This window comes from Cornus florida, unplaced genomic scaffold (genome assembly GCF_030987335.1).
Source record: "Cornus florida cultivar Cherokee Brave unplaced genomic scaffold, ASM3098733v1 CherokeeBrave_3.0.0_Hap2_Chr03, whole genome shotgun sequence".
Classification (NCBI taxonomy): Eukaryota; Viridiplantae; Streptophyta; class Magnoliopsida; order Cornales; family Cornaceae; genus Cornus; species Cornus florida.
In genome coordinates this window covers 7772227-7798900 of record NW_026775573.1, presented here as the reverse complement: position 1 = coordinate 7798900, position 26674 = coordinate 7772227, and the positions used below count along the sequence as shown (strand labels likewise).

Genomic DNA, 26674 nt, shown 5'->3' with positions numbered 1-26674 from the left:
TGAAGATGTATAATTTATGTTGCATTTTATTTGCTTTTAAGATGTTATGACATTTCGTGTATTAGAATATTTATTATGTAATGGTTTTTTAAGATTAAAAATAATGAATTGGAATAAGAAAATAAGTATTAGAAAATTCTATGGGAATAAGTAGATGAATTTGTAATTTTAATTTTTTTTTTTACAAAAAGTGTTAAAAAAAGTTTATTTATTTATTTTTGGCCCAAATAAATGAGGATTAAAAATAATGAATTGGAATAAGAAAATAAGGATTACAATTTAAAGCAAAAAAAAAAAAAAAACAAAAAAACAAAAAAACAAATTTTAAGGAAAAAAACCAAAAAAAACAAAAGCTTTTTGAATTTATTTTTGGCCCAAATAAATTTCAACTTTAAGGATTACAAAATAAGGATTAAAAATAATGAATTGGAAATAAGAAAATAAGGATTACAATTTAAAGCAAAAAAAAAAAAAAAAAAAAAAACAAATTTTAAGGAAAAAAAACCAAAAAAACAAAAGCTTTTTGAATTTTTTTTTGGCCCAAATTTTTTTTTTTTTTTTTTTTTTCGATAAATAGTGCCTAAACAATATGTTTTTTATTTAATGAATTTTATTTTATTTTTTTCTCAAAAAAAAAGAGCTCACTTGAACCTATTTTTAGATTTTTTTTTTTTTAAAAAAACTGCCAAACAGTGCCTTAAGGCAGTGTTTGGTGCACTGCTACAAAGTGACAAAAGAAAGGCAACCAAACGGCGTCGTTTTGGACCCATAAAAAACAAAAAAAAAAAAAATACCCCGATCGCGGGCCAGCTCGCTGAATACCGCAAGCCGGCCCGTGAGCCTCAAATGGGCCCTACCATTTTGAAGAGGCCGCTGGAGGACCGAAAGCTGGTTTGGCTCGCAGAATAAGGCTTCCGCTAATGGGCTGCGGATGCTCTAATTATGTGTGTCAGAGCAAATGGTATAGGTATGGCCGGGCACACCACACCGAGCTGCTCTTAACTGGATACAGAGAATCTCTCTGTCGCACCTACCCACACAAACGTATGTGTGCCCAGACACAGGAGTCACATGAGATTTTTGATAGGTGTGTATTCTTCAATGCCCATTCTGTGTGGTAAATTTGTATTGTTTGATTTCGTTTCAGATTTTTTTATTTTTTATTGTGATCATGTTTGATCAATTTTTATTTGTGTAGCCTAAAGGAAGTTTGTGTCTAATTTCATTATTTTCTAAGACTATGAAGCTATTTCACTGAACTCATCTCATGCACAACATTAAAAGGAAAACCGTATAAAAAACAAAAAGTGTGTTTTTTGGTAAGTGAAATTTAGCATCATGTGATCAAAGGGGGCATCTAGCTCAATGGTATGACCTCCTCATTAAAGAGCAAGGATATAAGGGAGAGTAGATTTAGGTGGTATGAAATATTCAACGCAGACCTATAAGGAATGATTTCAAAAAATGCACTGATGAGGAGAGGAAGTTTGAATTGGATAGAGGGTAAGAAACAAAGAGATCGACCAAAACTAACATGGAATGAGATAAGGAATGATTTCAAAAAATTAAATCTAGTAGAAGATACGGCATATAATAGAAAAAGTGGAAAAAGATAGGCCGGTATCCAGCCCGTTTGTACGGGATAAAGGTAAGGATGACGACGACGACGACATGTTTTAGTGAAGTTCAGAATAAAAATATAGGATTCATGTAGCTAACCCATGTAGTTGGGAAAAAAGTTTGGTTGTCGTCGTTGTTGTATGTGTTTTGAGTGAAATTCAGTATCATTAGTGTATAAATGCACATACTACCCACTATGCATCAGTGGAAGTTCTCTTGTTTTTAATCAATGGCAACTCTTCAGTACCTCGCTTCTTGCATTGAATACCAGTGTGCTGTTAGATTTTCTGATTTTAGAGTGAAGAAGTCCAGTATGAGAAGCTATAAAACAAAGTGTGAAGAAAGGGGTTGTTTGGATTTAGATGAAGAGAAGGGTGGAAGGAAGAAGCCTCGGATTTTGATTGCCGGAGGAGGTATTGGGGGGCTAGTTCTGGCTCTGGCAGCAAAGCACAGAGGATTTGAAGTGAAGGTGTTTGAGAAGGATTTGAGTGTGGTGAGGGGTGAGGGCCAGCACCGTGGCCCGATTCAGCTTTCGAGTAGTGCTTTAGCAGTTTTGGAAGACATTGATAAGGATGTCATGAAGCAAATTTTGAAAGCAGGTTGTGTTACCGGTAATAGGAGCAATGGCTTTGCTGATGGATTATCTGGGAAATGGTATGATTCTTTATTGAATTTTGAAAAGAGTACTCATCCATTAGTGTGTTCTTTACTTCTATAGATGTTACATCTACATGTTTATGTACAACAAAGATTGGTTGTCAATTGTGTATAACTCACATAACTAATAAAAAAATGTATGCATGTTACATGATACTTTCCATTGCAGCTCTCCTCTAAACATCTGCCGGATTCCCACAACGAATGGAGGAAAACATTTTTTTTAAATGCTATTAAATGTTCAAGAAAGGAACTCAAATTTGAGCATGCATTTCCGTTTCTCTTTCTTTTATTCTTTCCTTACATGATTGTTGTTTGTGAGACACTGGGGATTGGCTTTATCACACTGTTAAAAGAGTAATGAGATGATCTCGAGCCTTAACTGTGTCCTATGTATTGTAATAATAGATCAGCAGCACCATTGAACAAGCTCAACCAAGATCATATGTCCGCAGCAGAGTCTTGGTCAAGGTGGGTTGAGCTTGAGCTTGAAGTGCAACAATGAACGAAGCAGCATAACTGCTCACAAGAATTTCATGATGGGAATTGTTTAGCAACTTCATTATGCACTTATAATATTCCAATTTCCCTTATTGAGTCTCAAAGCCCAAGCATTTGATCTGGTAACTTTGAAAACTCAGCTTTCCAGTTTGCGTCAAGATGGAATGTGTTTCTCATTTCTTTAGCACATCATAAATATTGTTGAATGAGAGAGTCACACTTTTATCACAACTAAACTCCACTTAGTTTTTCCTACTTTTTGAGGTGGTTGATTTGATGAATTTATTCTACATTTTTGTTCAATCTAGGTTCTAGCACTTCATTTTCTCTCCTATTAGTAAATTTGCCTCAACTTCCCCTTTAATCAGATTGATTTGCTCATGTTTTTTCTGCTGGTTTTCCAACTGAAATGACACCATCTTTCTCTTTTGGGGCTTCAGACCAGCAATTCAGATTAATCGGCTCCTTTCTCTTTCTCCAGGTTTTTAAAGTTTGATTTTATGGCTCCTGCTGTAAGGAGGGGACTTCCTATTACTCACTTTATATGTAGAATGGAATTGCAAGACATCCTAGTCAACGCAGTTGGGCATCACATACTAAGTAACAAATCAAAAGTTGTGGACTTTGTGGAAGACTATAATAAGGTTTGAAATGCCCTAATATGTGACTCTCCGACTCTCTGATTTAATTGAGTTCTGTATTGAGCTCTAAACTCTTTGTATATATTATAGGTCACCGTGATCCTTGAAAATGGGATGCAGTATAAAGGCGATATTTTGGTTGGTGCAGATGGGATACGGTCAGAAGTAGGTCACATTTCCTTTATCCTTCTCTCCAGAAATACTTTTGATGAGCCAATTCTTTTTCTCTCCCTTAATTAACTTTTACATTTTTATCACCTTCATTCTAGGTGCGTTCAAAACTATTTGGGGCCCAAGAAGCAAAATATTCAGACTACACATGCTATACTGGGCTAACGAACATTGTCCCGCCATGTATTGATTCTATTGGGTATGTAATTACTGATTCAAGATTTAACTTTGAGTTCGAGAAAGTGATACAACAACTTTTTATCTTTTTTTGGCTCTCTTTGGTTGTTCATTAGGGATGGGGGGAGATATATTTATCAAGCACAAGTTTTCACCCTTCAATAATTCTCAATCTCCAAGATTTTAGAAGTAGCTCTACGGTTACTTTGTGATTAAAATAAATACATGTATTTGAAATTTTTCTACAATTTTAGACTACAAAAAGTATATCTATGTTTGTAGGCATTGATATTTATTATAGTTTTTTGCATTAATAGAATAGTGCATCCATAGATAGAAGCATCCCATAATTACGAGATTTGCTTATTTAGGCTTTCTGCTGTTCAGGTATCAAGTATTCTTGGGAATGAACCGGTACTTTGCTGTTGCAGATGTTGGAAATGGGAAGATGCAATGGTATGCATTCGTTAAGGAGTCCCCCTCGACTACTGATCCTCCAGGAGGCAACTCTCTGACTCTCTTAATTCAAGTTTGTGATAAATGCCTAGCTAAAAGATTTAATCTGAATTTTGTACTTTAATGCTGCAGGCGAAAAGGAGAGGCTTTTGAAACTGTTTTGCGGCTGGTGCAATGAAGTGGTTATGCTAATTTCTGAAACACCAGGGCATCTGATTTTACGGAGAAACATCTATGATATCGACATGATATACTCCTGGGGAAATGGACGTGTGACTCTGGTAGGTGATGCTGCTCACGCAATGCAGCCAAATCTTGGCCAAGGGGGTTGTATGGCAATTGAGGTATGTTATAAGTGATTTAAGTTTTGTAGTAAATTAAGACTACAAGATTCATTTGAAAAACACATTCATATATGATCCATCTGTTTATAGCGATGCAATTACTACCCTTAAATCCAATGTGTTCACTCAAATGCAACAGAAAACAAATTGAAGCGATTTCTTTTTCATGTGTTTCACAAACAACTCTTTAAGTGTTATATTCAATCTCTGTTTTTTTTTTTTTTTGATAAGTAAAGTGTTATATTCAATCTTAAAGAAATCTTAGAGATATCCATGTGGGATGATGATTTAAGGATTCTAGAGCTTAGAAATGAGATTGTAAGAGTATGATTATGTATTGATAAAAGGTGGTTGAAGATATTTTTCCTAGATACTGCTACCATAGGCTCATTCATTTGGAAATCACTTGCAGGATTGTTACCAACTTATACTTGAGCTTGATAAGGTTGTCAAAAGTGGCTCTGATAATTGCTTGTTGAATCAAATTGTCTCAGCACTTAAGAGGTAATTCTTGGGCGCATTTTGAAAAATATCCTTGTAATTATATAAATAATGCATACGTGTAAAGTTCATGATTTAATGATGATTCCAACCTACGCAAATTTTTATTTTTATTTTTTCAGCTTAATTCCAAGAACAGTTAAAAGAGAGAGAATCAAAAAAAAATTCTGAGTAATAAATCCAGTTGTTTGGGCCCACGGCTCATTAACCATAGGTCACTGAGCTGACTTAATTCCCCCAGGGGCAAGTCCCCACAAAATTTGAATTCTTGGATGTATGCTCGGATGTGAGTAGTCATGTCCAAAGGTTGGTGATGCCACTCTAATTATCTGTATTTTTTTGAAGTTAAAGTCGCCCATTATCCTCAACATGTCCCTTCTGTAAATTGTCATTCCTTTTTATTATTTGGCTTTTAAGCAAACTATTTGGTAGGTGTTGTTGAGATGCATCAGTGTCCCTAACTTGTGTGGATTAATGTAAACAGATATGAGAAGAAAGAATGTTCCGTGTTGGCATAGTTCATGCAGTGAACCGAATAGCGTCGAGAATGGTTTTCTTTTACCGACCGTATATGGAATTTGGATTTGGCCCGGTGCATGTACGTTTCCTATCCCCTGTTTGATCTATCTAATGCTTCTCTTTCTTTGAGTTGGTAATGGATTTTTCTTTGTATGTTTATCTCATTGTTGCAGAATCTGGCTTTACCACATCCTGTATTTCATGTTGCACGCGCATTTTTGGAAATCTGCTTGCCCCAATTCATGACTTGGACAATAACAGGCTATTGGTAAGCCAAAACTGTTCCAATCCACCTCTAACTTGTCAAATGCCACGTGTAGTTTTTGAAGACTATCCCCATTTTTGCCAGAATCATAATCAACAAAATGTGTGTGTGTGTGTGAGAGAGAGAAAGAGAGAGAAATCTTTGACTAGCTTTTCTAGCCATTAAAACTGGTAAGTTGAAGCTGACAACTACTTTTTCTTTTTCCACTCAGACTATTTGAGAGCCTCCTGTCTCATTGTGATCCGCGTGTACCGACCCTAACTAATGCCAAAATTTTTAAAAAAATTCAGTATAACCTTCACTAAAAATTGTCCTATAACAACCTATTTAAAAGTATTTTTAACCTGTCCCAACACAATAAACATCTAATACATTCCATGGTGGTACAACCACAAACTATATCATCCAAGTATCATAATTACAATCCCAAAATACAAAATTAAGATCAAATTTCTATGTTTTATTAGCCCATAGGTATAATTATAATATTCAAAGTTTATAAGTCATCGTACAAAGTACATTATGCTTAGTCTTACAAAAATAGAGTGACCCAAGTACAAAAATAACAAAATAAGCTTCCAATCCATATTAAGTTTGTGGTAGAATGTCATCCGCCACTTCTTTCCCATTTCTTGTTAAAAAAAAATGTTAAATAAAAGAGGTGAGCAAAATTACTCAGAAGGTGGTGCCTAAGACATACCTCTTGTGCCCCCGTGAATCCAAACAAGGAATAGGACAATAGGAATTTGGGGTCATGCAAAGCCGAGAAAACATAATATCAAATCTAACTTCAAAGCAAATAAATCTCGTACCATGAATGCAATGTTATGCATGTCACTCCCCATTTTCAGAAAAATATCATTACTTCACAAACTGTTAATATAACCCGCCCTTTGGTGACTCCGCAGTGACATGAGAGAAGGATTGACTACTGTCCCTGACCTTTGGTACCTCCGCAACGTCATTTGGGGCTCAGATAGCTCAACTACGCTAAGGCAATCTCCCTAATTCCCTCTAGGCTATATTAACACACCGACCCTTTGGTGACTCCGCGGCGACCAGGTTTTTCTCAAAAAACTATTTTATCAAATTTTCCCCAAAATCCCCTTTTAACTCCATTTCAAAACACTTTCCCTTTTCTTTCATGCCCAATGTTTATGTGCATATATGGAAATGGGGAGAATTTTTAACACACAATTAACATGCTTTCACATAAAATTTCTAACAAATTCTTAAGCATTATTGGCATGGAAAACTAACACATTGAGCATGTTTTTTATTTTATTTTTATTTTTATTTTTATTATTATTATTTTTATTATTTTTCATACAATTCACTTAACTACACATTATAATTCAATTAAATACACCTTCTCACATATTTCATATATACAATCAAGGCACTTTAAAGAACAATTATCACAATTTAGCATTCTAGAATACTAATATGATACTAATCAAGAAAAATTAATTCACAAAGGAACAATCATCACAATTTAGCATGCTAAGACACTAATCAAGAGTAATTAATTCACAAAGGAACAAGATTGTATGAATTAGAGACCCCTACCTCTATTTTATGCAAAACCCCCAATTTGCACCACAAACCCTCAAAATGGGTCAAGATTTTCGGGCTCCCTAGGTTGCTCAAAACTGAAATTGCTGGTACACACGTGTAGAGCTCGCCATGCTCTCCGTTTTGCCGTAAACGGCACTTAAAAACACTAAGAAATGAGGGAGCAATCAAATGTTCAATAAAGAACTCCACTTCTCGGTGTGGAGGCAACTCTGTCAAATCCTCCGGAAATACATCCAGAAAATCATGAACAACCGCAGGATAATCCTCTTTCACAACATCATCTTCTTCGGCTATAAGGCTAGCCAAGAAGTAATCACCACGACTCCGTCCACGAACTCCATAAAACGATGAAATGTGGGAATCACTCCGATCTCCCACGAAAAAGAAACAATCTCCCTCGGGAGTGCAAATTGTAACCCTTCCTTTGTAACAGTCAATCGTAACATGAAATGAAGCTAACCAATCCATCCCGAGAATGCCATCAAAGTTAGTCATCTCCAGAAGGATAAGATCAAACACAAAAGTCCGCCCGGCTATCACAATGGAATAATCCCACACAACTCGGCTCAATGACACTGAAACCCCAACTGGCGTATCAACACACAACGCCCAATCCATGAAATTGATCTCTAACCCCGATGCAAGTGCAAATGATAATGAAATGAAAGAATGAGATGCACTAGAGTCAAACAAAACACAGGCCCAAGAACCAAACACTAGAAATATACCTCGGAGAACTGAAGATCCAGGAGATGCATCAATCGGTGCAAGTGCAAAGACACGTCCCTGCGGTGCCTGTGCCTGTGAACTACTAATCTGAACACCAGACTATTGTACCGACACAATAAAAGTATCCCTCCTAGCTGTTCGTGAACCCTGAGAAGACATGGCAGGCTGTGGTAGTGGAGGTGGTCTGAAACCTGACTGGATCGTAGCCGACTGTGACGGCCTCTGCCGTGACCCTCTGCCACTAGTGGTGCCTGCTCCCTGACCCGGACAGTCTCGAATCAAGTGGCCCTGCTAGCCACACCCATAACAAACCCTCGGAGCTGAAGAAACTGAAGACAATCTCATGGGACAATTGGACTTGTAATGTCCAGGCTGCTGGTACTGAAAGCAAACAACTGCACTCCTATCAGATCCAGTTGACATAAGAGTGGTAGGAGCGGATTGTGTAGACTGTTGCCCCTGAAACTGAAATGAACCACCCTCTGTTCCTTTTCCCTGAAAGTCTATCTGCAGATGGTCTTACATTCCTCTTTTGTCTCCACTGTTCCCTCCTTGCATCTTTATCTTTGGCCTCCTCCTCTAGCATCAATGTTCTTTCCACTGCCTCAGAATAAACCTTGATGCCCTGTGCTATTAACAACGACTTTATTTTGTAGTCAAATCCGAAGATAAACTTCCGAACCTTATCAACTTCATTACTCACCATCTCTGGAGTAAAGTGGGAAAGAGATGTGGACTTATTCTCGTATTCTGTCACTGACATATTGCCTTGGATAAGGCCAATAAACTGATTCTTTAACTCCCACCTATTGGAGGTAGGGAAATACTTCTCACAGAACAGCTCCTTGAATCTATCCCAACTCATCTTTTCAATCTTATATTGATTTGTGATCGATTTCCACCAAAACTTCGCATCCTTTGTGAACTTGTAAGTGGCTAGGATGATTTTCAAGTGATCCTCCGTCACATCCATAGAAGTCAATTGAGTTTCAACTTGCTCCATGTAGTCATCCACTACCATGGGATCTGCACCACCTTCAAACATTACCAGCATCAATTGAGAAAACCCTTTAATAATCTTGAGACGCTTATGTGCTGGCGTCTCCTCCACTTGCACTACCGGTTGTGGTATCGGCTGCGGCTGAGTAGTAATGGTGGCCCTTACGGCCTTCTACAACAAGCGATTCAATACTAGTTCCGCCGAACTTTCACCCTCTTCAACGGGTGCTTCCACATTATCCTTCCTTGTAGGAACAACTCTTGGGGCAATTAAATCCCGAAGAAGTGTGTCCTCATCAACTGACTCCACCGGATTGGAGCTCGAGCTCTCGCCAACATCACCCCTTGTTGACCTAGGGCCAACTTTCCTGGGTTCCTCATGCCGTGACATCGTTCTATAAAACAAAGAAAACAATTCAATAACGATAACACTAAGGTCCAACCGTGAACAACTCAACATAAAAGGATGTTATACTAACACTTAGCATGCAAGACTATGCAATGAACACATTAATATAAGCATATAAGCACATAAGCATATAAACAAGCAAACAGTTAAGCATGATTTTGCACATAACAAAACACTTTAACAATTAATCACTTAAACTATGCAAATGACTTCCCATGCAACCCCTATGTAGGCCTCTACCCGTCATCCTAATGGTTTTCGAACCAAGGCTCTGATACCAAATTTGTAACGACCCTAACTGATGCCACAATTTTTAAAAAATTTCGGCATGACCTCCACTAAAAATCGTCCTACAACAACCTATTTAAAAGCATTTTTAACATATCCCAACACAATAAACATCTAATACATTCTATGGTGGTACAACCACATACTATATCATCCAAGTATCATAATTATAGTCCCAAAATACAAAATTAAGATCAAATGTCTGTGCTTTACTAGCCCATATGTATAATTATAATATTCAAAGTCCATAAGTCATTGTACAAAGTACATTATGCTTAGTCTTACAAAAATAGAGTGACACAAGTACAAAAACAACAAAATAAGCTCCTAATCCATACTAAGTCTGTGGTAGAATGTCATCCGCCACTTCTTTCCTGTTTCCTGTAATAAAAAAAAATGTTAAGTAAAAGGGTTGAGCAAAATTGCTCAGTAGGTGGTGCCTAAGACACACCTCTTGTGTCCCCGTGAATTCAAACAAGGAATAGGACAATAGGAATTTGGGGTCATGCAAAGCCGGGAAAACACAATATCAATTCTAAGTTCAAAGCAAATAAATCTCGTGCTATGAATGCAATGTTATGCATGTCACTCCCCATTTTCAGAAAAATATCATTACTTCACAAACTGTTAATATAACCCGCCCTTTGGTGACTCCGTAGCGACACGAAAGAAGGATTGGCTACTGTCACTGACCTTTGGTACCTCCGCAGCGTCATTTGGGGCCCAAATAGCTCAACCACGTTAGGGCAATCTCCCTAATTCCCTCTAGGCTATATTAACACACCGGTCCTTTGGTGACTCCGCGGCGACCGGATTTTTCTCAAAAAATCATTTTATCAAATTCTCCCCAAAATCCCCTTTTAACTCAATTTCAAAACACTTTCCCTTTTCTTTCATGCCCAATGCTTATGTGCATATATGGAACTGGAGAGAATTTTTAACACATAATTAACATGCTTTCACATAAAATTTCTAACAAATTCTTAAGCATTATTGGCATGGAATTATTATTATTATTTTTTTTTTCATACAATTCACTTAACTACACATTATAATTCAATTAAATACACATTCTCACATATTTCATATATACAATCAAGGTACTTTAAGGAACAATTATTACGATTTAGTATGTTAGAATACTAATAAGATACTAATCAAGAAAAATTAATTCACAAAGGAACAATCATCACAATTTAGCATGCTAGGACCCTAATCAAGAACAATTAATTCACAAAGGAACAAGATTGTAGGAGTTAGAGACCCATATTTTTATTTTATGCAAAACTCTCAATTTGCACGATAAACTTTCAAAATGGGTCAAGATTTTTGGACTCCCTAAGTTGCTCAAAACTGAAATTATTGGTATACACGTGTAGAGCTCGCCGTGCTCTTCGTTTTGCCGCAAACGGCACTTAAAAATACTAAGAAATGAAAGAGCAATCAAATGTTGAAGTTTGTAAAAGAAAAAGGAAGAAAAAGAAGCAGCACGAGAGAGAGAAGACTGGCCGAGAGAGACTGAGATATGCTGAAGTATAAAGTCATTATATGTGTTTTAATATCATGTGGGTCCCACCACTAATATACATATATATATATATATATATATATATATATATATATAAATCACTTAAACATTACATGGCCCATATTTTTATTTCGTCCAATTCGTTATCTTCTTTTATTCTATGGATTAAAGTTCTCTTTTCCTTTTTGTCTTATTTCTTTTATATTAAATATCAGTTCTAAAGAAAAATCCTTTGATTGGTTGTGTTGCCCTCCTAGCAGGTTGTGGTGAAAGAGAAAAGACTAAATCCTACTGCAACATAAGTAGTGCTGGCTTCGTCTGAATCTTGATGAACTCCGAAGTTAAGGTTCAAGGGATGATGGAACCTCCAAAACCCAAAAGACAAGGTAATTAAGAAGCACAAAAGTCAGAGAAAATGAATTTAGAGCATTTCGTTTATAATCCAAAAAACGTGTTATTGAAATAACATGTCATATAGTGATGGTAGCTGGAGTTGGAACGGGGGTTGAATAACAAAATTGCATTGTACAAATTGGATACCTACTTTTAAATGATAGATTTTTCTTTCCAAGTTGGGTGGCTTCATTTCTTTCAAGCTGGATTTTTGATCAAATCTCAATATATATATATATAGATATATATATATATATATGGGACAGTTGTAATGGTTTGGACTTGGATGAATCCAATTTGAGATGGTAGATGATTCCTATTGAATTTAAGCTCCATTAAACTCTCATATTTTACTTGTATGCAAGGAGAAGTTGACCATGAGGGCATTCTATTTCCAACGCAAGAGTGTTCTTTAGATTGGAAGACACTAATTTCACTCTAAATTTAATGATTTGAGACTTTTGAGTCACATAATCCACGCTATTAGGCAAGAGCTTTGACTCTATGAGGTTGAGTGACTGTCAAGACAATTTTTTTTTTTTGGGTGGGTTTGACTAATGCCTAAATCTTGTTTTGTTACGAAATGCTCTTCTTTATGTTATTATTATTATTATATCCTGAAAAATAATTGATTTGACCTATGAGGCGTCTGAATCACGAATACATGAATTTTGTATTTAAATCCGACGGTCCACAAGTATCAAGTGTGCAATGAGACTTGCGGACTGTACATGCAATACAGTACATGATCCAGTTTTTGAAAATAGATGGTGGTGCAAGAGGAATAAATTGATGCTGTCCAACTACGAGCATCATCTTTTACTTGCCTGATTTGTGCATATGATTAAGGCTCCCTTTAGTTTTGTTTATTTTTTATTGTTTAATTGTCATAAAATATTTAGAAAAAATATCTATTAAAATTTAATAAAAATAATTTATTCATTAATTTTTGGTTAATTATTTTACATACACAGGTCGATGGACTCGATCTCAACTTCAATATCGACCTTTGTCAAATACCGATAAAATAAAAATAAAATAATATTTTACCGAACTTTGTCAAATACCGATAAAATAAAAATAAAATAATATTTTACCTGAAAAAGAAAAATATTTTTTAAAAAGAATATTTTACGTTTGTTTAGCCTTAGGTTTTATTGTTAAATAAGTTAAGAAAAATGATAAAAGTCCCGATTAATTTTTATTATCAATAGATACGCCAGTTGTTGAATTAAATACTTCTAAAATAAAAAAAATTATTTTATTAATTACTGTATAGGAGTCAAACTATTTATTGGAGTTTGGTAAAAAAAAATCGATTAGCGGATGATAGAATTACTCATAAATTAAGAAATTCCCATATATATATATATATATATGTGTGTGTGTGTGTGTGAAGTCGTATGACTAATTTACTTTCGGAACCAATTGACTTTGCAGAGATTAATGTTATAAGGGCTTTTACCGCGTTAGATTTGGATGAAAAAGTAATTGGGTATACGTAGGTTGAATGTTAATATCACCTAATAACTTAAGAGTGCGTTTACATGGAAGGAAAGAAAAAAAATGATAGGTGTTAAGTCTATTTGGATAATTTAAAATGAGAGAAAAGAAATGATAGAAAGATATCGTGAGGGATAGCATATCCCTCATTTTCTCTCTCTTACAAAATGAGAAGATAGGGAGAGAAATGACAGCGTTTAATTAATATTTTTATAATTTCAAAAGTGCCCTCAATAATTAAAAAGAAAAAAATAGTATTCCACTCATATCCCTTCTATTTAAAAGGATAAGATAATAATTTAGTTAGTATCATTTCTTTCTTCTTTTTTCTATATCATATACAAACAAAAATACTATCATTTCTTTTATTTTTTCTTCTATTTATCCAAACGAAATTATTGATATCATTTCTTTTTTCTAATAACTAATAATATCTTCTTCTTTTTTTTCTTTTCCTTTTTTTCTATATATCCAGACAAAGTCTAAGTTTTTAGTAGGATCATGAAACACTCTGTTATTACAATTTGTATCAGCATTAAAAATATATATATATTTATGCGAAGCACTGGTCTTTACAATTGCGCTGGAATCCCGAGATCATGTAATCATTTATGACATTGTTTTTTACAAAATTTGTGTTTAGCTTTAAATAATGTAACATTTCTATCAATGTACAACCCTAAAAAAAAAAGGGAAGCCTCAAAAAGACGCATCAAAGTTTCAGACTGTGACTTTTGTCACGTATAGGATTTGAATTCTATTCAAACGAAAGAAAAACTACCAAAAATGACGAGGCAAAAGAAATAATGGAGTCAAATATACTGTAATATGTTACTACTAAACCTATATATTTCTGTGTTCTAAATGGCTACAGAGAAACCTCTCTCGCTCTTCCATCGCTGTCTAAATTTCGTCAATGGTGATACATTGCCTTCTTGGGACTATTCTCACTAGCGTTACGTAAGTACTTACACATGCAAACATCAGATTTTGATTTTATTTTATGGGTTTGTTTTCTTCATTTTAGTCAATGCCCATTCTGGGTTTTCAATTTCAATCCATTTTCTCTTCCCTCTCTCTCCTTGTATCCAAAGCTCACCCACTGTATATATTTTTAATATATGATTTCATTTCAGATTTTCTTTTTTGATTGTGATCATGAAAATCTTTGTGCATGTCTGAACAATTTTCCTTTGGGTTTTTCTAATCTCATATTTTTAAAGCGTAAAAGAAGTTTGTGTGTAATTTAATTGTCATTTCTATTTTGTTGGCAAATGGGTTTTTTCAGTTTCTATCTTGGACTTTTCAAGTTCACCTGAATTTGTACATATTTTTGAATCCCAATATGTTTAGACTATTTTCTAAATTTTCTTGCTTTTTGAATCCCAATAAAATTTAAGTTGAGAAGTGCTCTTGTTTTTTTTTTTTTTGTTTTTTTAATCAATGGCAGCTCTAAAGTGTCTTGCTTCTTGCAATGAATACTATCAGTGTGCTGTTAAATTTTCTGATTTTAGAGTAAAGAAGTTTGGTATGAGAAGCTATAAAATAAAGTGTGAAGAAAGGGGTTGTTTGGATTTAGATGAAGAGAAGGGTGCAAGGAAGAAGCCTCGGATTTTGATTGCCGGAGGAGGTATTGGGGGGCTAGTTCTGGCTCTGGCAGCAAAGCACAGAGGTTTTGAAGTGAAGGTGTTTGAGAAGGATTTGAGTGCGGTGAGGGGTGAGGGTCAGCACCGCGGCCCAATTCAGCTTTCGAGTAATGCTTTAGCAGTTTTGGAAGCCATTGATAAGGATGTCATGAAGCAAATTTTGAAAGCAGGTTTTGCTAGCGGTAATAGGACCAATGGCTTTGCTGACGGATTATCTGGGAAATGGTATGCTATCAAGTAGTGTGTTCTTTACTGTTATAGATGCTACATGTTTATGCACCACAAAGATTGGTTGTCAATTGTTTATAACTCGCATAAATAATAAAAAATGGATTCATGTTACAGGACATAATTTCCATTTGAGCTCTTCTCTAAACATCTGTGGGCTCCTTTCCCTCTCTCCAGGTTTTTAAAGTTTGATTTTACGGCTCCTGCTGTAAGGAGGGGACTTCCTATTACTCACTTTATATGTAGAATGGAATTGCAAGACATCCTAGTAAACGCAGTTGGGCATCACATACTAAGTAACAAATCAAAAGTTGTGGACTTTGTGGAAGACTATAACAAGGTTTGAAATGCCCTAATATATGACTCTCCAGACTCTCTGATTTAATTGAGTTCTGTATTGAGCTCTAAACTCTCTGCATATATTATAGGTCACCGTGATCCTTGAAAATGGGATGCAGTATGAAGGTGATATTTTGGTTGGTGCAGATGGGATACGGTCAGAAGTACGTCACATTTCCTTACTCCTCTCCAGAAATACTTTTGATGAGCCAATTCTTTTTCTCTCCCTCAATTAACTTTTACATTTTTATCACCTTCATTCTAGGTGCGTTCAAAACTATTTGGGGCCCAAGAAGCAAAATATTCAGACTATACATGCTATACTGGACTAACAAACATTGTGCCACCATGTATTGATTCTATTGGGTATGTAATTATTGATTCAAGATTTAACTTTGAGTTCGAGAAAGTGATACAACAACTTTTTATCTTTTTTTGGCTCTCTTTGGTTGTTCATTAGGGATGGGGGGAGATATATTTATCAAGCACAAGTTTTCACCCTTCAATAATTCTCAATCTCCATGATTTTAGAAGTAGCTCTACAGTTACTTTGTGATTAAAATAAATACATGTATTTGAAATTTTTCTACAATTTTAGACTACAAAAAGTATATCTATGTTTGTAGGCATTGATATTTATTATAGTTTTTTGCATTAATAGAATAGTGCATCCATAGATAGAAGCATCCCATAATTACGAGATTTGCTTATTTAGGCTTTCTGCTGTTCAGGTATCAAGTATTCTTGGGAATGAACCGGTACTTTGCTGTTGCAGATGTTGGAAATGGGAAGATGCAATGGTATGCATTCGTTAAGGAGTCCCCCTCGACTACTGATCCTCCAGGAGGCAACTCTCTGACTCTCTTAATTCAAGTTTGTGATAAATGCCTAGCTAAAAGATTTAATCTGAATTTTGTACTTTAATGCTGCAGGCGAAAAGGAGAGGCTTTTGAAACTGTTTTGCGGCTGGTGCAATGAAGTGGTTATGCTAATTTCTGAAACACCAGGGCATCTGATTTTACGGAGAAACATCTATGATATCGACATGATATACTCCTGGGGAAATGGACGTGTGACTCTGGTAGGTGATGCTGCTCACGCAATGCAGCCAAATCTTGGCCAAGGGGGTTGTATGGCAATTGAGGTATGTTATAAGTGATTTAAGTTTTGTAGTAAATTAAGACTACAAGATTCATTTGAAAAGCACATTCATATATGATCCATCTGTTTCTGACGATGCAACAAATGTGTTTCAGAAAACAAATTGGAGCGATTTCCTTTCCATGTGTATCGCAAACAACTCTTTAAATGTTACTCCGTATATTTATTCTTAAAGAAATGTTAGAGATCTCCATGTGGGATGATGATTTAAGAATTCTAGAGCTTACAAATTATATTCTAAGAATATGATTATGCATTGGGAAAAGGTGGTTAAAGATAGTTTTACTAGATACTGCTACCATAGATAGGCTCATTCATTTGGAAATCACTTGCAGGATTGTTACCAACTTATACTTGAGCTTGATAAGGTTGTCAAAAGTGGCTCTGATCATTTCTTGTTGAATCAAATTGTCTCAGCACTTAAAAGGTAATTCGTGGATGTGTGCTCGGATGTGAGTAGTCATGTCCAAACGTTGGCGATGCCACTCTAGTTACCAAAAATGTCATTTTACTTTCTGTAAGTGTTTTTTTTTTTTTTTTTTGAAAGTTAAAGTGAACACACACACCCATTCATTATGCTCAACATGTCCCTTCTGTAAGTAGTCATTCCTTTTTATTATTTGGCTTTTAAGCAAACTATTTGGTGGATATTGTTGAGATGCTTCAGTGTTCCTAACTCGTGTAGATTAACGTAAGCAGATATGAGAAGAAAAGAATGCTCCGTGTTAGCATAGTTCATGCAGTGAACCGAATGGCGTCGAGAATGGTTTTCTTTTACCAACCTTATATGGAATTTGGATTTGGCCTGGTGAATGTACGTTTCCTATCCCCTGTTTGATCTCTCGAATGCTTCTCTTTCTTTGAGTTGCTAATGGATTTTTCTTGTATGTTGCAGAATCTGGCTTTACCACATCCTGCATTTCATGTTGTAATTGCATTTTTGCAAATCAGCTTGCCCCAATTCATGTCTTGGACTCTAACAGGCCATTGGTAAGAAAAAAAATCGTTCCAACCCTCCTCTAACGTGTCGAATGCCACAGATAGTTTTTGGAAACTCTCCACATTTTCCAGAATCATTATTTTTTTCTTTTTTCCGCTTAGATAATGTAACGACCCTCATTCTGGCCAGACACAATATTGTCTGCTTTTGGCTCACCCAGACCAGAGACTTCCCAGGGGGTCACCCATCCTACTTTTGGCTCACCCAGACCAGAGACTTCCCAGGGGGTCACCCATCCTGGTACTACTCTAAGTTAAGCACGCTTAATTACAGAGTTCTGATGGGTTCACGGCCATCACGGCTTTAAAACGCGTTGTGTCATAGAAGGGTGTTGTTCCCAGGGGGTCACCCATCCTACTTTTGGCTCACCCAGACCAGAGACTTCCCAGGGGGTCACCCATCCTGGTACTACTCTAAGTTAAGCACGCTTAACTACAGAGTTCTGATGGGTTCACGGCCATCAAGGCTTTAAAACGCGTTGTGTCATAGAAGGGTGTTGAATCTACATATAACACTTGCCCCATCCACACCCAGACGATGTGGGATTGTGCACCTGTAACTCGCCCAGTGTGGTAGCCTACTGGTGCCCCCTGCACACGCTCACACACACCCGCCCACAAGGTCGCCACAATCACCCCCCTTTGGGGCCCAACGTCCTCGTTGGCCACACTTCCGGCTGGGTCAGGCTCTGATACCATTTGTAACGACCCTCACCCTGGCCAGACACAATATTGTCCGCTTTTGGCTCACCCAGACCAGAGACTTCCCAGGGGGTCACCCATCCTGGTACTACTCCAAGTTAACAGAGTTCTGATGGGTTCACGGCCATCACGGCTTTAAAACGCGTTGTGTCATAGAAGGGTGTTGAATTTACATATAACACTTGCCCCATCCACACCCAGACGATGTGGGATTGTGCACCTGTAGCTCGCCCAGTGTAGTAGCCTACTGGTGCCCCCTGCACACGCTCACACACACCCGCCCACAAGGTTGCCACAATCACCCCCCCCCCCCCTTTGGGGCCCAACGTCCTCGTTGGCCACACTTCCAACTAGGTCAGGCTCTGATACCATTTGTAACGATTCTCACCCTGGCCAGACACAATATTGTCCGCTTTTGGCTCACCCAGACCAGAGACTTCCCAGGGGGTCACCCATCCTGGTACTACTCCAAGTTAAGCACGCTTAACTACAGAGTTCTGATGGGTTCACGGCCATCACGACTTTAAAACGCGTTGTGTCATAGAAGGGTGTTGAATCTACATATAACACTTGCCCCATCCACACCCAGACGATGTAGGATTGTGCACTTGTAGCTCGCCCAGTGTGGTAGCCTACTGGTGCCCCCTGCACACGCTCACACACACCCGCCCACAAGGTCGCCACAGATAATCTGTGTCTTCTTTCTCATTGAGATTGGCCATATTTTAATTTCATCCAACTTATTATCCTGTTTTATTCTATCCATTAAAGTCTTTTTCTTTTTTCTCAGTCCAAAAAGAAAAGACCTTAGGTTGCTTGTGTTGCTCTCCTAGCAGGTTGTGGTGAAATAGAGACTGACCAAATCCTACTGCAACCTCAGTGCCGGTTGTTGAACCGGAAGTTGATAAACTCCGAGTTTAAGGTTCAAGGGATGGTGGAACCACCGAACCATGGTTGAAAATTGCAACAGAAAATCAGAACCGTAAAAGTCCAAGAAAACGAATTTAGGGCAATTCGTAAATAATCCGGAAACTGTGTTATTGAAATAACATGTCATATAGTGATGGTAGCAGGAGTTGGAGAGGGGATGAATAACAAAAATTCAATGTAAAATTTCAATATTTACTGAAAAATGATAGATTTTTCTTTCGAAGTTGAAGGCTTCATTTGTTACTTGCTGAATTTCTGCTCTTCCACTTGATCTGAAAATGGAGCTGATTTTATTGCATTTTTCATTTTGTTGAGCTTATATAATCAGATCTCTTAGGAGCAGATGCCTTGGATTCAATCATCTCATATAAAATTAAATTACTGACTTTGAAATGTTCTAAGATTTGAATATTTATAAATAAGATAGTTGTAAACTTAGGACTCGGATGAATCTAACTTGAGATGTTAGATGATCTTTATTGAATTTAAGCAAAAAAAAAAAAAAAATCAAAAAAAAAAAAAAAAAGAAGAAGAAGAAGAAGAAGTTAGAAGTTAGATTAATAAATATAGAGAGTCAAAACCTGCCACTCCACCAAAATTCGTCAGAAGCACTAACTCGCTAAGCTACTGAGACATTTACATTTTAAGCTCAGTTAAACTCTAAAATTTTACGCTTTACAAAGAGAAGTTGTCATAAGGGATTTTTTTATTTATTTAATATATATATAATTAAATTGCCATAAGGGCATTATATTCACAATGCAAGAGTTCTTTAGATTGAAAGACACTACTTACGCATTCAATTTAATTAAATGCCTAAACCTTTTGTTATTAAATGCTCTTCTTTAATATTTTTTTATTATTATTATTTTTTTTTAAAAGTAGTTAGTTGGAACTTTGACCATGATGGTTTGCTCACAAGGACAATAAAGCACACAGAATTTTCATGCTTTCTATATCAAATAAAGGACAAAGGAACAAAAGAGGAATACAGAATAAGTTGCCACAAAAAGACCAAATGGTCTCAAACTAAAAATAGACGAACTCTAAAAATGCTACAGTATATAATTTACACAACCAGTCTTTTAGACCCTATTATTATTACTCATCACCTCCTAGACCGTTTCTTAGCCCGTTTCGAAACCACCTCCGCCTCCACAACCTCTCTCCCCCGCCTCCCCGCAGCCGCCTCCCTCCCATTCTTCGGCGGCCTCCCGACGCTTCTCTTTGACGGGCTGTCTTCCTTCACCTTTTTATCACCTCCTCCTCCACCACCACCACCACCACCACCACCACGTGACAATGCCGCGTCTTTCCTTCCGTCCCTTCTCCTCTTCTGCCCTCTACCGCCACCATCATTAGTGCCATTTTCAGAACTTTTTACCTTTTCCGTTACCGCTCCCTTCGCCGGAGAAATCTTCTTTATTCTGTTCAAAAACTTCTTGGCCGAGGCCGTCACCTCACTTCTCTTCTTCTCCGATTTTGGAGCCTCTTTTTTGTCAACTGAAACATTGTTTGAGCTAGAGTTTGTGATCTGATTGTTATTAGGCCTATTGTTCCCTTTTCTCAAGCTTCTGGTACCCGTCACCGGCTTCTCTTTTGTCTTCATTTTCATTCGAATGGCTTCTTCACTTACATTCGAAGAAGATTTAGCTGCTGGCGGCTTCATATTGAGAGCGGGTTTTTGTTTCTCGTTGACTTGTTCCTCTGTTTTGTTGCTGACTGAAGAAGCTTTAGCTGAAACTGAGCTTCTTTTACGGCAGACTATAATAGGAGCAGAAGACTTATGCTTCGCTAGCAATGAATCGGGTTTCTCCGGGTCGGGCTTGGATTGGAGTGAAGATTGATTTGATGACGGAGCCAACTCCGGCAATGGTTCCGATCTCTGAGTTCTCTCCTTCTTCATTTCTTTCAAAACGAGGTCGCGGAGTTGGTGGGCCGCCACTGATTCCGAGGATGCTTTGGGGAAGAAGACAATGGCGTTGTTGAAAATAAGCAGCAAATCGCGGTAGAATTTGCTGGTGCAAGAGGAATAGGACCCGTCTTCCAGCTTGGCTTCTACTGTTTTGAGATCTACATGTTGTCGAACTATCTTCTTGTACTTCTCTGTTTTCTGCACATAATTAAACGTTTATTAGTTCTTATATTCATTTTTTAACGCATTACATTTGTTTTCAATATATTATACACGGTATCTAACTAAAATAGATAGATGTAATAATATTGAAAATCACTAAAATACTGGAGAAGCTTCCAGGGATGGAGTCCGCTAGAGACAATTGACTTTCAACTACCGTTGCATTTAAATAAAATTGCATGAGAGTGATTAAAGTATAAAAAAAAAAGCTACTTTATGGTTGGTTGTTCTTTAGCTATTTTTTCTTTTCTTTTTTTTTTTTTTTTTTTTTTTTTTTTGGGTTAAATGAAAAATAAGGATAACAACTTTAACTTTTGGTTGATTGGTGAGGGAGCATCTATCTCACCCATACCCGTTGTAATTTTGTCTTTTAAGATTTCTAAATGAATATGACGTCATTGCTTTTTTACAAAATTCTTATTCGCTTTAAAATAATGTTACACGTCTATCAATGGTACGATGCTAAAACCGAAGCCTAAAAAAAGAAGCAAAAAGTAAAAACACCAGGAATGATGAGGCTTCCACGACTTGGTGTTGACGTAGTACTGCTTCCTTATGGTTGCCTACCAAGTGGGATCGATTAAAATTAACTTGGAGTATTGTATAAACTTATAAAGGTATTGAAATGGGTTAATATCAATGTAATAACGTTTTAATTAATGTAATGACGTTTTAATTCGACATGATATATCTATGAACGAAAAAAAAAAAATTAATTAAGCGTATAGAGTCCACTATTGTTGTTGTGATGGTCACACTTTAACTAAGAATTTTACCATGAAATTAACGCAATCACTCTGGTAGAAAGGAAAAAACTTCACTTCCTTTAATAAAAAAATTATATTCCATCGTTAAGGGGAGAAAAAAATAATAAGTTGGGCTCTGATACTACCAATACATCTAATGGTGGGCTGATCAAGGCCCAATAAGCAGGTCATGCTTGAGTGCTTCACAGGGTATACGCTTGACTTTGCACCCAAGCCGTGCGTTTTGGGTTACGTGATGGATTCTTTAACCATGTTTCAACTGGACCCACCCCAGCGACTATTCAAGTTCCAAAATCATAGGACTGTTTGCTATTTCAGTCTATTATCATAAAAAAAAATTCTTTAAATGTATTTTAAGAGAAATGACATTAATGTTACTAACGTTATAAAAAAAAAATTACCTCCTAACTTTCAAAATTAAAAAGAAAACATTTATGATATTAAGAACATTATTGTAATTTTCTTTTCTTTTAAACAGACAAAGTAAATTATTAAATTTGCTTAAACACAAATGACATGTCACATTTTTTTATACTTTCAAATCGAGCAGTGTTTTAATATTAAACTTCAGAATTCAATCTTTATATAAGATGAGAGTCTTATTACATGAAATTATATGATATGACCCGTCATCCCACTCACATGATTCTTTTAAATTTTGAGTTTTGAGTGCTCCTATAAAGATATTTCTATCATTGAATTTCCATTCTACATGAGTATCTAGACATATTTAGAATTAAAAACACCACAAATTATTCATGAATTTAGTAGGGATAAAAAAGGTTATTAGTTATAGCATCTCCTACTATCTTAAAAACGAATGGAGTTGAGAAAACTATTATCATACATTTAAAAAAACAACATTCAAAGACAATGAGTTATGTATTTTATTTTAAGTTTTAAATTATAATAATCAAAACTAAATTCATAAAATTTATTTTTGGTATTATATACATACTTTTTTTATTTTATTTTTTGGATTATATACTTATAAAATTTTAATACTGGCCCGAACCCGAAAGATTCTATTGTTGCCCCATTCAATAATTTGATTTTTTATTTTTTATTTTTATCTTGATGTTGTTAAACCCCGCGCCCTCTCCCATAATTTTATGAATTCGTCCCTACATTCTCTATATACATAATTTATTAGTCATCTAAAACTTAATATCATCAAATTAATTAAGAGTATATTATCAAAAAATTATATGTATTACGAAAACATATTTAGTTAGTTGTAATTGAATTTATATTTAACACTTTAAAATTGTAGAGGGTAATACATTATACAAAAAATAATAATTCAAATATGTCAAATGTGGGTTACATGGGAGTAAGAGTCCCACCACATGATGTCAAGATCAGACGGTTTACATATAACTCATTCAGCACCTTCTAATGTTGTATTATTGTTTTTGTACGTAACATTATATAAATAATTTTAAAATATATGGTCACTAATGAAAATGTAATAGAAAATTATATAAGAATACTATTTATTTAAAAAATTTAGGACATAAGCATCAAGGACTAGGGATGCATGGAAAAATTAATTGAAGATATAAAAAATAAAATGGTATAATGTTATTAAAAATGATTTTTAAAGTTATATATATTAAATGAAATAAAATATAATTAAAAAAATATACAATGATCATAAAAATATAATTTAAAAACAAAAAAATAATATCAAAAGTTTTACTTTTCATTTTATAGACAATCAAATTTTATTAATAAATAAAAAATATAATAATTTTGTTTATTAAGATAATTGGGTGCTCTTATAAAATGAAAATTAATATTATTTTTATAATTTTATCTAAAATATATTTAAGAGTTAGATCATTATTAAACTTTACAAATTTTTTTTTTTTTTTCACATGCAAGTTCTTTGAACCATTAATAACTATACAAAATATAACATTTCGTCAACTTTGTATATGAATTATGATTTTATGAACGTGATCTTTAAGGTGGCTCCCAATCATTAGATCGTCAAAGATGAATCATAAAAACGAACGGTAGATATTAAACGATCATGCGTTGCACGTTATGATTTGAAGGGTATGGTTAGTATATGAGCATACCTGACTCTCGAGCCGGCGCTTGAATACCGAACCGTGTTTATGCAATCGGATAATATCTAAAAAATCAATTAACGGCTCTGATTTCACCGAGCCCCGTTTGGTGGTGGTGGTGGTGGTGGTGGTGGCGGGACGCTCGCCGCCGTCGCTGGCACCGCCGGAACTTTCCATTTTCCGGCGTTTCTTCCTAATTAAACTCGCCGAGCTCTGTCCGTCGCTGCTCTCTTTCATTCCTTCTTTCGACTCAGCCGCCAAGTCCTGTAAGTCGGCCGATTCGCCGATCTTCTTCGCCTTACTCGGTTTCAACGAAGCGTTTTTCGTTATTGTATCTGAGCTATCGTCGTACGAGTCTTCACCACCTGGTTTCGACTCGCTCAGAACCGGATCCGGTTTACCGCTGCCTGTTTCGACCGGTTCGTCCGGTTCTCTTTCTTCGTCCTTCGCTCCGGTTTCCCGGTTCGAATTCGACTCGCCGAACGACCGGTTCTGTCGGTCAGAGTCCTCGGTGGAAACTGATTTCCCGGCGACCGGAGCTCCGTCGCCGTCTTTTTTGCCGTTCTCCGATCTATCTCCCTTCAAATCCTTGTCTAGATCTGATTTTTCATCTCTGTTTTCGGTTTCTTTCAAGCTCAGTTCACGCTCATCCTCTAATTTCTTCACCTTCAGTTGCAGAGACCTGTTGAAGAAACAGATCAGGAACTCTCAGATCCACACATGAATTATACATCATTCTCTACGTATAATATACATATTTATATACACTATAAAAGTTTAAATTTCAACAAATATAAACAGGAGATTACTGGATCGAACGATCGTATCGATGGACCTCTTGTTTGAGCTCTGCGACTCGGTGTTTTCGCAACTCCTCCAGCCAAGGAATACTATCAACCTCGCCGGCGGTTTTGGTATCATCGTGTTCGTCGCCGCCGTCACCGTCGGTGTTGTCGACGAATCGGCGTTTGAGGTCGTCGAATTTGTTTCTACAGGTTTGTGCGGTCCGGAGCAGAGGAAGAGAGCTTCGGCTTTGGAGTTCCATGGCGACGGAGTCCCAGTCCTTGAATCCGTGACGCTTCACGGCGCATGCTAGCAACAGTTCCTCCAAAGTCGTCCATTTCACCTTCTCTTCTGTTGTCGTGTTTGCCATAATTTCAAGCTCCGTTAAATCCCTCCATTTGATTTCAAAAGCTAGGGTTTTTTTCGTTCTCTCCTTCGTCTCTCGCTACAGAATCTTTTCTTCTTTAAATTTATTTTTTATTTTTGAATGCCAAACTCAGATAGTTTTCACCCTCTTTCCTCCTTCTCTCTATATATATACTTGTATATGTGTACACACATATATGGCCGTACTCAACTAATTCTCAATTCTTTTAAAATTGTGTTATATTTCATCAATAATAGTATATATATATATATATATATATATATTTAACCTCGACGGTACAATCTGATGGGCAAAGAAGGAAATTTACCTAATAATTGCTAAATGTGGCAGGAAAGGAAGTAATCGTAAATTATGGGGTGTACTAAAAGGTTCAACACAGGTTAAATCATGGGGGTACTATACTTCTTTTGTCCAGTGCTAAAGGATGAGGCCTTAAGAGTACCTCCATCCTGTACTTCTAGGTTCAAATTCACTTCCTCCTAATCCTCATTGACTCCTACCTTAGGCCGGAACACTATTATTGTCCGAATAGTTTGATGGCAACAAAGAATATTCTTATGTTAATTGCTCGGTGAATGTAACCGAGACAAGTAGAATAGTTTGATGGCAATGAAGGGAATTTTTTTGTTAATTGCCTAGTGAATGTGACCGGGACAGGAGGACTACATGGACTTGATGTTGAATTATATGGTGTTCTAAAAGGTCCGACACTATCACTGTTGGAATAGTTTGATAGCAAAGAAAAGATTTTTTCTAATAATTGTCCAGTAAATATGATCATGCGAGAAGATTTCATGTGCTCATGATGTATTATATATATCTTAGTTTGCTTTGTAATTGATCAGACTCATAAAATGATCAAAATTGTAGATGAATTTTTTTCCCTAATTTTTTTATAGATGAATTTTAAGTGTTAAATCTTAATTAATTCTTTTAATGGGTTAAAAATTATTGAAAATCAACCATGCTAATTTGAGCACTATGATTTTTTTTTTTTTTTTTACTTGTTTGTGACGCACTTTAGTAGGTTTTACACTTTACTGTTCTAATTCTCAATTCTTATAGAGTTATTGTCAATTTGTCACTATTAATAAAAATGTCAAATTATGTTTTGTCCTGTAACATAATCATTTCATTACCAAAACAAGAAATTGTATTTTATAGATAAGTTTCAGTTGTTATATTTAGTTAAATTTTTGTAACATTCAATAACTTGTTAAGAAAGTAGTAGGTATGC

At 36.0% G+C, this 26674-nt stretch overlaps 3 protein-coding genes and 1 pseudogene across 3 annotated transcripts; 3 read left to right on the top strand and 1 right to left on the bottom strand.

Moving 5' to 3' along the window:
- Positions 1-1849: 1849 nt before the first annotated feature.
- LOC132301043 (zeaxanthin epoxidase, chloroplastic-like) lies at positions 1850-5895 on the top strand (annotated as a pseudogene).
- An 8482-nt stretch (positions 5896-14377) lies between these two features.
- On the top strand, positions 14378-15166 carry LOC132301042 (zeaxanthin epoxidase, chloroplastic-like). Its single transcript, XM_059798335.1, has one exon. It carries the CDS (start codon positions 14723-14725, stop codon positions 15164-15166), a length of 444 nt encoding a protein of 147 aa, XP_059654318.1. The 5' UTR covers positions 14378-14722.
- A 27-nt stretch (positions 15167-15193) lies between these two features.
- On the top strand, positions 15194-19489 carry LOC132301041 (zeaxanthin epoxidase, chloroplastic-like). The gene is made up of 10 exons (XM_059798334.1): positions 15194-15216; positions 15331-15493; positions 15582-15656; positions 15758-15858; positions 16224-16339; positions 16425-16636; positions 16989-17080; positions 17353-17467; positions 17549-17643; positions 19191-19489. The coding sequence occupies exons 1-10, from the start codon at positions 15194-15196 to the stop codon at positions 19198-19200; spliced, it is 1002 nt and encodes a 333-aa protein (XP_059654317.1). The 3' UTR covers positions 19201-19489.
- Positions 19490-20211: 722 nt separating this feature from the next.
- LOC132299286 (uncharacterized) lies at positions 20212-25635 on the bottom strand. The gene is made up of 3 exons (XM_059795810.1): positions 25076-25635; positions 24276-24948; positions 20212-21397 (listed from the first exon to the last, which is right to left on the bottom strand). Exons 1-3 carry the CDS (start codon positions 25417-25419, stop codon positions 20393-20395), a joined length of 2022 nt encoding a protein of 673 aa, XP_059651793.1. The 5' UTR covers positions 25420-25635; the 3' UTR covers positions 20212-20392.
- Positions 25636-26674: the final 1039 nt, after the last annotated feature.

Excerpts from the sequence above, each read along its gene's own strand:
- LOC132299286 (XM_059795810.1), bottom strand. The coding sequence starts at position 25,419 with ATGGCAAACACGACAACAGAAGAGAAGGTGAAATGGACGACTTTGGAG. Across the intron at positions 24,949-25,075 it reads CGATACGATCGTTCGATCCA|GTCTCTGCAACTGAAGGTGA; the intron begins GTAATCTCCTGT and ends TTTCTTCAACAG. Across the intron at positions 21,398-24,275 it reads AGCGCCGGCTCGAGAGTCAG|AAAACAGAGAAGTACAAGAA; the intron begins GTATGCTCATAT and ends AATTATGTGCAG.
- LOC132301042 (XM_059798335.1), top strand. The coding sequence starts at position 14,723 with ATGGCAGCTCTAAAGTGTCTTGCTTCTTGCAATGAATACTATCAGTGT.
- LOC132301041 (XM_059798334.1), top strand. The coding sequence starts at position 15,194 with ATGTTTATGCACCACAAAGATTG. Across the intron at positions 15,494-15,581 it reads TTGTGGAAGACTATAACAAG|GTCACCGTGATCCTTGAAAA; the intron begins GTTTGAAATGCC and ends CATATATTATAG. Across the intron at positions 17,468-17,548 it reads TTGGATTTGGCCTGGTGAAT|AATCTGGCTTTACCACATCC; the intron begins GTACGTTTCCTA and ends TGTATGTTGCAG.